This window comes from Brachycentrus maculatus, unplaced genomic scaffold (assembly GCF_059751285.1).
Source record: "Brachycentrus maculatus isolate JH-2025_06_01 unplaced genomic scaffold, ASM5975128v1 h1tg000108l, whole genome shotgun sequence".
NCBI classification, from domain to species: domain Eukaryota; kingdom Metazoa; phylum Arthropoda; class Insecta; order Trichoptera; family Brachycentridae; genus Brachycentrus; species Brachycentrus maculatus.
This window is the reverse complement of record NW_028280861.1, coordinates 1-13020: the sequence shown is the minus strand read 5'-3', so window position 1 is coordinate 13020 and position 13020 is coordinate 1. Positions and strand designations below refer to the sequence as shown.

General features: G+C 30.0%; 1 protein-coding gene across 1 annotated transcript; it reads right to left on the bottom strand.

Annotated features, from left to right (window-relative positions):
- Window positions 1-6229: 6229 nt before the first annotated feature.
- On the bottom strand, window positions 6230-10903 carry LOC148310070 (uncharacterized; the record flags this gene model as incomplete). Its single annotated transcript, XM_088259052.1, has 2 exons — window positions 6230-6432; window positions 10732-10903. Coding segments are annotated over 2 exons (173 nt in total), but the record flags the coding sequence as incomplete, so codon positions are not given.
- Between the last annotated feature and the right edge of the window lie 2117 nt (window positions 10904-13020).

Here is a 13020-nt window from a genome sequence, read left to right as displayed (position 1 = left end):
CTTTCTTTCTCTCTCTCACGCTAAATCTGTCTGATTCTTCATTTCTTAAGAAGTTTCACTTCCATCACTATTATTAAATGCTTAAAATATCGAGACAAGAAATGGAATTCTCGCAGAAATCTCAGGTCTCTATTTTAATATTGCCTTTCATAAGACGCAGAATTGCGCAAATTTAAATTAAATTATTTATTTAATAAATATATATTTTTCATATTACAATATTTATAAATTTGTCTAGGTATTATTTTAACGTATGGAAAAATCCGATACATCCACTTTGAGCCGAATCACACAGTACATACTTAATTTATGATAATTCTTTATTATTTTTTATAGTTTATAATTAGAAAATTCTTAGTAAAAGGAATATTTTATTTTATATATAAATAAATACATATCGCTCACTCCTTTCATCAACGTCATATATCAAATAACTTGATTTTTCAGGAGATCGATTTTAAAGTTTACAAATATAACACAATGTATTAAAAATAAATATCAAGTCACTTATTGACCTTTTTACTGTGAAACAGAACTTTTTAGGTAGAACCTGAATGTTTTTTCTCCATTTGAAAAATATATAGTATATTTTTTAAAAAATTATTAAACAATACCTTTTCTTCAAAATGCGAAAACAACACTTTCTGCGCTGTAGCGGGTAAAAATTAAGTTAAAAATATGCTGTTTTTGCTGGGACATAGTACATTTTCTGGGCATTCCGAAAACATGCACAACTGAAAATTTAAGATTTTTGATATATGACGTTGTTGAAAGAAGTGAGCGATATCTGCTTACCCCTTAGCAGGAGTGGCGTAGTGGTAGTCAGTTAGTTTTTCAAAAGTAATTATTTTTTTTATTGTGCTTAAATTAAATGCAGTAAAACCACGATATAACAGACCTCTTTTTAACGAATCGGATATAACAGAAAAAAAATTTTTGTCCATTGTAAAAAGTAATTACAAAATCCTGCTAATATCATGCATGCTTAAATTCAAGTGTCGCCGTATGTAAATAATTTTTAGCAGCCATGATAATCACGACATACATCTAGCACTAGAATTTGGGACATCACGCAGTCCTGTTCGTAGACTGCACCTAGCCGGAGCAGCAACAACACTGCCAAAAGTGAAGTCATCAGCGGTAAGATCACATCTCAACGATCTAATAACATCTACTGGCCATTCGTCAGATAACAAGATTCAACTATATTAAACGCATTTTTGTAATTCTAGAGAGTAGATTATAAAAAAAACAGTAAACTTCAAAATTGCAAACAAAACTTGATTCCTTTTCCAAAGCAGGATTACCGAAAGCAAGCGCGACGATATCAAACAGCAACGTCACTTCACGACGAATGTCCCAAGACAATAAATAGAGTTTTGTCTACATTTTGTATTGTTTATTTAATTTTGTATCTAAATACAGTTTTCATATTTAAAAAAGAGTTTTTTGTTTTATTTTAACTCTTACCACTCTGTAGGCCAGACATTCTGGCCCGTATGATTCTAGTAGGCAGCTCCGTGGGCCACAATGTCTGGCCCGGCGCAGGTATAACTTTAATCACTGATTTCTCTATCACCCGAGTATATTCTACCAAAAAATATTTCAGATAAATACAGTTAATCTTAATTAACATGTTTATACAAATTGCCAGACAGGGTGTCCAAAAATTAGGGAACCAAAACGTCTATTTCAATGGTAGAAAAACGTCGCATTTTTCGATCAGAGTAGCTGATCAATTATGAGTCAGAGTGACTTATACAGGGGCACAAGGGTTAAACCTTTTTTTTATACAACAAATTTTCGGCATTAACGGACACGCCCTCTACCCTGATTAGTCTGTCATATCGAGGTTTTACTGTACTCTTAACATATCCTAGCCAAGCTATTAGATATACTTTCTATGGAATTCACCCTGTCATATGTGTAGAATTTTTTTTATATTTATATATATTATTATATATTTCTAGGAACAGTATTATTGCTACATTTGTGAATCAAATCGCAAAGTAATGTGATTTTTTATATATACAAATATTTTTCATATCATACATTTGAATAACGAGAAATTGAACAAAGGCAAAATAAAGGAATGGGTAAATGATCAAGAGTTAATTTTATGAAAATTGTAAAATGAATAAATTCTTAATTTTAATTTATTTATTGATTTGGCGTTTAATTTGTAGAACTCCATTTTAATTTATGTATTCATTTTAAATCAAACACAGATTTTTTGAGTCTACGAAGTTGTATTTTACTAACAAAAACACATAAAAAATTATGCTGTGACAATTGTTTCGCCTTGTTAGGGCATTATCAAACGAATGTGAAGATCAAATGGACTACGGTCCTTATGTAGCTATACAATTCTAAGTGACAGTTTTAACACGTGCAGCAATAATTTATGGGAGACAACAGTAGCTAATGGGGGATGTAGGTATGTACCCTTATATTTATTTTCTGGGAAAGGAAGAATTTATTGACATGGCTATATTTTAGAGAATTAATATTTTAAAGCTTAATACTGTTAAAACTGTTAATAAACTGTTAAAAGCTTAATACTGTTAAAACGTTAAATAAAACGTGTTAAAACTGTCACTTAGAATTGTATAGCTACATAAGGACCGTAGTCCATTTGATCTTCACATTCGTTTGATAATGCCCTAACAAGACGAAACAATTGTCACAATATAATTTTTTATGTGTTTTTGTTAATAAAATACAACTTAGTAGACTCAAAAAATCTGTGTTTGATTTAAAATTAATACATAAATTCTTAATTTTTATCTCTTTTTTGTGTGTATATTACGTTAAAAACAATAAAAAATGTATTGAAAAAGAACTCCACTGACAAGACACACAAGGTGGCTTGGTGGGTCTCTGCAAAATATATTTTTTATTATATTTAAAATAGTGATTTGACTAAATGTATAGAATTTTTATTAATATGTTATGTTAATTTAATAATAAAAATTCAGTATGATTAACAACACTACTGAGCCATAGTTTCACAAGGTAATAGTTAAAACACACCCATTTTCCTGAATTTGAGACACCTTGAAATAAATTCTAAATTTTGCTTGATAAATATAAACATATATTGTGACACGTATTTCAGACACCTTTTGTGAAGTTATTTACTAAAGAAAATTTTAGTAAACAAATTATAAAAATATGCAAATGACTGCTGAAACAATTATTGAAATTATTTATTTTGTAATATCGCTCACTCCTTTCAACAACGTCATATATCAAAAATCGACAATTATCAGTTGTGCATGTTTTCGGAATGCCCAAAAAAAGGTACTATATCCCAGCAACAGCGGCATATTTTTAACTTAATATTTACCCGCTACAGGGCAGAAAGTATTGTATATGCATTTTGAAGAAAAGGTATTGTTCAAATATATTTTTCAAAATAAACTTAATATTTTTCAAATGGAGAAAAAACCTTCAGGTTTTACCTAAAAAAATCTGTTGCACAGTCAAAAGTTCAATAAATGGCTTGATATTTATTTTTAATACATTTTATTATATTTTTATATTTTAGTCCGCCTCCGTAGTGTGATGGTCAGCACACTCGGCTACCGTACTGGAGGTCCCGGGTTCGATTCCCAGGGAGGGTCGAATAAATATAAGTGATTTTTTCACTGTAATATTTATTCAATATTACCCTGGACTGGTACCTGAAGCGGAGGGCTGATCACCTTTCCTTCATGTGTTAATGATCAAGTAAACACTGCGTTTATATGATGCAGTGCCCTATGCACCATTGGGGTGCGGATAAGGGTTTGAATGAAATGAAATGAAAAATATTTTTAAACTTTAAAAACGATCTCCTTAAAAATCAAGTTTTTTGATATTTGACATTACATATGTTTATTTTTGATATATGTTGAAAGGAGTGAGCGATATATTATCTGCAGGATGATTCAAAATTGATTATAGCAAATTTGTTAATACAAAGTTTCCATATTAATTTTCTTTATCAACTTTAGACCATAGTTATGTTATGAAGCACATAACTATGGTCTTTGAAACATGGAATGCGTATTTGGATAAAATAATAATTTACCATAGTAAATAGCTAACAAATTTGTAAGGAATACTATGCTAAAAGCATTTAACGTAAGAAATTGCTCACATTTCAGACTTTCATGCTCGCGGCAGTTTGGACTAAAGAATGACCATAGTTGTGATGTGAAGCACATAACTATGGTCTTTGGTCCATGGAATGTGTGTTTCGATAAATCAACAATGCACCATAGTAAAAAAACTGACAAAATAATACAATACAATTGTACAAAACACAAAAATAATTACTATGGAAAAAAATACTAAATATCAAAGTTTCATACTCTCAGCAGTTTGAACGTTAGAAAAACCATAGTCGTATAACATAGCGATATTTTTTTTAATACATATCGCTCACTCCTTTCAAGAACGTCATAAATCAAAAATCGTGGATTTTCAGTTGTGCATGTTTTCAAAATGCCCAGAAAATGTACTATATACCAGCAAAAGCGGCATATTTTTAGCTTAATATTTACCCGCTACAGGGCAGAAAGTGCTGTTTTTGCATTTTGAAGAAAAGGTATTGTTTAATATTTTTTTTAAAAATATTAAATATTTTTCAAATGGAGAAAAACCCTTCAGGTTTTACCTAAAAAGATCTGTTGCACAGTAAAAAGTTCAATAAGTGGCTTGATATTTATTTTTAATACATTGTATTATATATTTAAACTTCAAAAACGTTCTCCTGAAAAATCAAGTATTTTGATTTATGACGTTCTTGAAAGGAGTGAGCGATATACGTAATATTACATATGGGAAGGAAAGTTTTTATATACATAAGTATATTTTTTAAATTAAATAAATAAAGAAAAATTAATCATAATAATAAAATTCATATTTTTTGATCACACGCTAAATGTTTATATACAGTGGGACCTTTCATAATGAGAACCTCCCATTACAAGTAATTCGCACAGCAGCAAAAAAAAGTGAAAAAGTTCCTCCCTTAAACATCAACGAAATTTCATAAAACGAGTTACAGAGAAAGAGCAAGCTCCTTTTCCACATTCACTTGTGAGCCAGAACTACCGCTCTAGTTAAAGCAATAAATGTTTCAGATAACAAGTAAGGTTCTGGAAGGAATTATGCTGTTATGAGGGGTGTCTTGACTGTTCTAACGCATGGTTTTGACCATGCAAACATAGTCTGTCTCTCTTACATCACCAAATGAAGAGATTTTCATAAACAACCATAAAAAATCTATGTCAGTTCTAGCGTTACCTGTCCATAGTATAAAAAATACTGGATATAAAGATAATACATATATATATATATATATATATATATATATATATATATATATATATATATATATATATATATATATATATATATATATATATATATATATATATATATATATATATATATATATATATATATATATATATATATATATATATATATATATATATATCGCTTACTCCTTCCAACAACGTCATATATAATATCAAAAAACGTAATTTTTCAGTTGCGAATGTTTTTGGAATGCCCAGAAAATGTACTATATCCCAGCAAAAGCGGCTTATTTTTAACATAATATTTACCCGCTACAGGGCAGAAAGAGTTCTTTTTGCATTTTGAAGTCAAGGTATTCTTTAATTATTTTTTCAAATATACTAAGTATTATTCAAATGGAGGAAAAACCTTCAGGTTTTACCTAAAAAGATCTGTTGCACAGTAAAAAGTTCAATAAGTGGCTTGATATATATTTTTAAATACATTTTATTATATTCTTAAACTCAAAAAACGATCTCCTGAAAAACAAGTTTTTTGATGTATGACGTTGTTGAAAGGAGTGAGCGATATAATTTACCTTAAAACTAATGTATATCAATGCCTCTTAGAAAATCCCCTTATATATATATATATATATATATATATATATATATATATATATATATATATATATATATATATATAATTATTTAATAACTAATCATAGTATAAAAAAACTATTTGTAATATTTATTTTATATATATTTTTGATACATTTACTGGCATACGTGTTAAAAAAAACTATAACAAAAAAATAATTAATTTGTTAGATTGCTTGTAGGACCCATTCAATATTTTTTCAATATATATATAAATATTTATATATATATATATATATATATATATATATATATATATATATATATATATATATATATGTATGTACCATATATAGTTTAAGAAGTAAATTAAAACTATTTTTCTTGGTAGATTTGAATAGGTTTTTTGAATAATTTCAAAAATTAAATTAAGTTAAAAATATCTGTTTATATAAATACTGGCTCAGATAGGAATGTTGAGTGGGAATAGTCTTCTTCTTCTATTTCTCCGATTGAGACATCGAGGGAGAGTGTTTGAGATCTGCAAAGGAAGAAGAAAATGAGATCATTACACATTATTTATGACCAAATTAGTACTTGTTTACTACAAACTTGGGAGGTATTTTCCATTTTTTACATCTTCAGAAAGATGGAGAAGAAAATTAAAAGACTCGGAATTTACAGGACTTACGACCCGTCATGGGCTGGTTGAGTGATTACTTTACACACTTGCAACATTCGCCATTCTACCCACGATTCTATAACAAATCACGAGACGAATGTAGTCGGAAATAAAAGCAGAGGAAGACCGAGGAATGTTTGGCATGATCTTTGGGCGTGGTCTGGTCAGGAGTAGGAATAATCGGCGTGTAGATGCCTTTGAGTATCATTGATCAAGACAGAGTTGTGTGGCTTTCTATCCTCTCAGTCACGACTCCTGAGCTGACCACTTTGAAATATATGAAATACTTTAACATTCCAATACATTACAAGTTTTCTTTGGCCTTCCACTGCTTCGATTATTAACACAATACATATTTCATATTTTCCTTTTTTTTCGACAGTCACTTAAGAATCCATTCGGCAGTAACTGAACAGTACTTACTGCGTATAGCATTAACACTAGTACTACATAGAGACATTCACTTTGCGTCAGGTATATATGTATATATATATATATATATATATATATATATATATATATATATATATATATATATATATATATATATATATATATATATGTATATACATGTATATATATATATATATATATATACATATATATATATATATATATATATATATATATATATATATATATATATATATATATATATATATATATATATATATATATATATATATATATATATATATATATGTACATTATAATTCTATATAATAAGAGCCTTATCCACCCGATTCGATAACACAGGGGCGCATTATCGATATCAAAGCGATTTTTAGTAAAAATTATCAAAATCAGAAAGAATAGGACCTCTAACCAATCTGTCTTAGTTCGCCTCTTCCACATTCACGCATCTCCTCACGCTTGCATCGCGTTACGACTGCATTTTTTTAAATGGAGAAAAAACCTACAGGTTTTACCTAAAAAGATCTGTTGCACAGTAAAAAGTGTAATAAGTGGCTTGATATTTATTTTTAATACATTTTATTATATTTTATTATATTTTTAAACTTTAAAAACGATCTCCTGAAAAATATTTTTTTTGAAATACGACGTTGTTGAAAGGAATAAGCGATATATTTTCATGTACTTTATGCTTGCATTATTGATTTTTGAAGATTTGAGCGATAGAAGGCATTAAAATTGTTATTTCAATTTTGTTCGCACGATTTTACCTATCAGGTATATATGCCAATAAACGAAACCTTGCCATTAGAGTTCGAAGCAATCAGTGAGTGGCTTTAGGACGTTTAAGATTTTGATCAAACGTACAATTATATTTTAATTTCCACAGACAAGTGCGGCCCTGTGGAATGTCCGGCTAACGCATGCGTAGCGCAGAATTGTCCATACCATATATACAAATGCGCAATCCCCATACTTTATTCAGAAACATAGAAAGGAAAATCCAATATCGATACACATGAGAGCGACAAAACCAGTGTTATTTCAAATATTATATAAGTATATATATATATATATATATATATATATATATATATATATATATATATATATATATATATATATATATATATATATATATATATATATATATATATATATATATATATATATATATATATATATATATATATATATATATATATATATATATATATATATATATATATATATATATATATATATATATATATATATATATATATATATATATATATATATATATATATATATATATATATATATATATATATATATATATATATATATATATATATATATATATATATATATATATATATATATATATATATATATATATATATATATATATATATATATATATATATATATTTATATATATATGTATATATATATATATATATATATATATATATATATATATATACATATATATATATATATGTATGTATATATATATATATATATATATATATATATATATATATATATATATATATATATATATATATATATATATATATATATATATATATAAATATATATATATATGTATACATTATATACATTATATACATATATACATTTTTTTACTGTTTTTAACCATTTTACCCAAATATCGTAGTTATACAGGAGAAAGTGACCAAGTGCATTTCTTACAAAAAGGTGATCATTGCCTTTTTGATATCTTAATAGCTTAATATGGCCCTGAAAAAATTCCAAAGCGATTTTAAACTTGGAAGTATAATATGAATTGTTAAAAATGTATAATGACTTGTTAAAAATGACTAACTGCATTGATGTTTATTTTCTTGCCAAAAAAAAGTGACTTAAATGGCCCTCTTCAACATTTTACGATTTGTTAGTTGGTCACTTTCTCCTGTACGACTACGATATAACACAAAAAAGAGAGAAAAGTTAAGAATATGTACATTTTACAATTTTCATAAAATTAACACTTGATTATTCACCCATAATTTTAATTACCGTCTTTAAGTTCGATCCTTAAAAACAGTAATTAAAATTTTCATTAATTTCGTTATACGTATGTAAAAGGAACTCCACCGACAAGACACACAAGGTGGCTTGGTGGGTCTCTGCAAAAAATATTTCAAATATGTTAATAATTGTTATTTTAAATAAATGCATACATTTTAAGTCAATATTTATTTTTTAAATAAATAAATATGAGAAGACAGATTAACGTCCGACCCACACTTTGAAAATCTGTGGTATATTGTACGTCGCCGCCAATAATACATTGGAAGGGATATTCAACAGGATAGCGAAGGACACTTGCGGTACCCTACTAAAGGATTTACCACTGGTTTACCCACGAAACCCTTTCACCACTGAGTTCTAACACGTTTGGCATCTAACACGGCTCTAAGTGCTATTCTGTTTACAGCTAGGGAACCTATTCTGAGAGTCTGTTAAAATTAGACCAGCCAATCGAAAACTCGATCTAAATAACCACAAATCGATCCCCAATCCCTCAAAGCAAACAGCTTTTCCCTCAAAATAAATTGTTTTGTCTTAAGGAAGAAGCCGTTTGCTTCGAAAGCGTTACGAAAGCGTTAATTAATAAGTACGTCTTGTAATAATTATTCCTTAAGAAGCTCTTTGCCTAGTAAGCGATAATTAACACGTCTTAAGGAAGAAGCTCTTTGCCTCGAAACGATGTGCTAATTAATCTTAAGGAAGAATTCTTTGCCTCGAAACGATAATTAATCTTAATAAAGAAGCTCTTTGCCTCAAAACAATGTATTGATTAGTCTTAAGGAAGAAGATCTTTGCCTCGAAAGCGTTAGTTAATACGTCTAAAGAAGATGCTCTTTGCCTCGAAACGATGTACTAATTAATCTTAAGGAAGAAGCTCTTTGCCTCGAAACAATGTAATAATTAGTCTTAAGATAAGTCTTAAGGAGGGTTTTGCCTCAAAACCGCTAATTAATACGTCTTAAGGAAGAAGCTTTTTGCCTCGAAACAATTTATTAACGTAGAAGCCATTAGCCTCGAAAACAATTATGAAATAGTATTAATGAGGAAACTTGGTGCCTCGAACCGCTGATCAATTACTATCATAAGAGATAATGAAATACATTAAAACAAGCCCTATAATAATATAAAGTAATAATAAGATAAACAGAAATATTTTTACCCAGGCGATGACAGGTCATCACCACAGTGAGTGGACTCTCTGGGACTGGGACTGTTTGTGGAGTACTAGTTATTAGTAGCGGTCCTGAAGAAGGGAACAGGATGTGGAACGAGCTAGTTACCAGTGGACTGATGAGCTAGTTGCCAGACTGCGTGTACAGTACCAGTACGGCTGTCCAAACTCAAAACACAGTAAGGGACATTTTTAATAGTACGTTTTTTTTGCATTTTTGGACTAAGTAGATTCTACTTATTCTCAATATTATTAATATTTAAAGCATTTACTTTGTGGTTAGTTATTTTTAGTTGTATTTTTTTAATGTATATTTTTTTTATTTAAAAAAAAATATTCCACTTAGTCAAAAAAGGAAAAAAAAGTACGTTAAAAAAAAGTCCCTTAAATTTGGACAGCCGAGTACTCCTGCAGAAGGGAACAGGATGCGGAACAAGCTAGTTACCAGTGGACTGACGAGCTAGTTGCCAGACTGCGTGTGGAGTAATAGTTATTAGTGGCGGTCCTGAAGAAGGGAACAGGATAGTTACCAGTGGCGCTTGAGGTGCAGGCCGAGGTGGTCGCTCCGGGAGAAGCTGCGGCTGCAGAGCGGGCAGGAGAAGGGGCGCTGGCCGGTGTGCTTGCGCGTGTGCCTAGTCAACTCATCGGAGCGCGCGAAGCGCCACGCGCAGCCCTCCCACTGGCACTCGTAGGGCTTCTCTCCTGCGGGGGCACACAGAGGAATGAGTGAGGCAGTAACGACAACACGGACACATCGCTCACTCCTTTCAAGAACGTGCAAGCGTAGTCTCTCTTACATCACCATATGAACAGATTTTCATATACAACCATAAAAAAAATCTATGTCCGTTCTAGCGTTACCTGTCCATAGTATAAAAAATTCTGGATGTAAAGATAAAACATATATATATATCAGTGGCGTGCCCAGGGCTTACCAGTAAGGCAAGCCCATTATTTTTCAGAATAAAATCTTCTTCTCCGTCTTATTCCTCATTGCTGAGGGTTGTGACCCTTGCAGAAGCAATGCATCTTCTCCAGTTATCCCTTGACTGTGCTGCACGTAGCGCATCAACCATTGAAGTGCCTGCTGCTGCCTTAATTTGATCGGTCCATCGTGTGGGGATCTTCCTCACTCTCTCTTTCCCTCTAGGCTACCGATAACAACTAGTCGTTCCAGGCTATCCTCGTTGCCACGCACAACGTGTTTAAAGAACTGGAGAATCCAAGCGTAGCCAGAATAAAATAGCGACTCTGTAATTTTTTCCACATGAATTTTATTTGACCAGCAACCGGGTTTCGTCATAACTGACACCACCAGTCCGATGATGTCGGTTACGACGAAACCCGGTTGCTGGTCAAATAAAATTCAAGTGGAAAAAATTTCATAGTTGTTATTTTATTCTATAAAATGCAGTTCAACCAAGGAATGTCAGGACAAAACTTTATTTAAAAAAAACAATATAAAGATAAACAATGTATTGTAATGAGTGTAAAAAATGCAAAGATGTAATTTTTGTATGGAATAGCCATCACATTGAAATAAAGAAAATGTTGACTGCAGTAAAATACGTTTCTAATACATTTTTATTTTCCACTGGCACTTCGTGATGGAATTGCATTTTAATATATTATTAGATTAAAACCAATATTTTTAGCTTTTCCACTTTATTTTTATTTGACCAGCGACCGGGTTTCGTCGTTACCGACATCATCAGTACATCGACATCGACAGTACCAGTCTGATGATGTCGGTAACGGTAATAAAATGTCGGTAACCCGGTCGCTGGTCAAATAAAAATAAAGTGGAAAAGCTAAAAATATTGGTTTTAATCTAATAATATATTTCAATACGTTTCTAATCCAACGAGTTTTGTATATCGACTGATTAAACTTCCTTTTATGTAATTTAACAGTTGTGATATTTTTAAATCAGGAGTAGGTCTTTGAGACCTTGAGATGTAATCATTTCTTTTTTTTTTTTTAATAAAATTCAATGCGCTCACCTTTCCACTATAAATTAATTCCTTCAACCACTTTTATAAATAAAACAGCACAAACGACATCGGCCGTATCCGAATTCATTATGACGTTCAAACAAAATGTGCTTACGAAAAACGTAGCGAAGAACGATAATAATGCGAAAACTTATTCAAATCTTAATAATTCCTACAATTACCGTATTTAATTATGGATTATCTATTATATTTTATATTTATGAACTCTACAAAGGCATAAAACTAGTTGATAAGCATCTGACAGATGAGTAACAGATAACAATAATGAAATACGTTCGTTACAAATATTGCGAATTGTAGCTAATTTCTTGTAGCTATGTTCACGCTACCGAAGCTGGCTTCCAAACTCGATACAAAATGCCATATAGGTACCTACATTGTACGGTTTAAAGTTATGTTTTTAAACCAAATCAACTATGCGTTTTGCTGGAAGCAGAAGCCCAAATTGAAGCCAATGAGAGCGAGCGAGATGGCTAATCATGTATCGCCTGCACCTGCAACAGACAGGGCGAAAGCCGAATGTTTACACTCGGCTATCTCGGGTTGTACGAAAAAGCGCGGGATAATTTAAAAACAGGCATACATTAATTATGTATTTTTATAATTGTCGGAGTTGTTAGGCAACCCGGGCTTCTGGGCTTCTAGGGTAGGTCCGCCACTGATATATATATATATATATATATATATATATATATATATATATATATATATATATATATATATATATATATATATATATATATATATATATATATATATATATATATATATATATATATATATATATATATATATATATATATA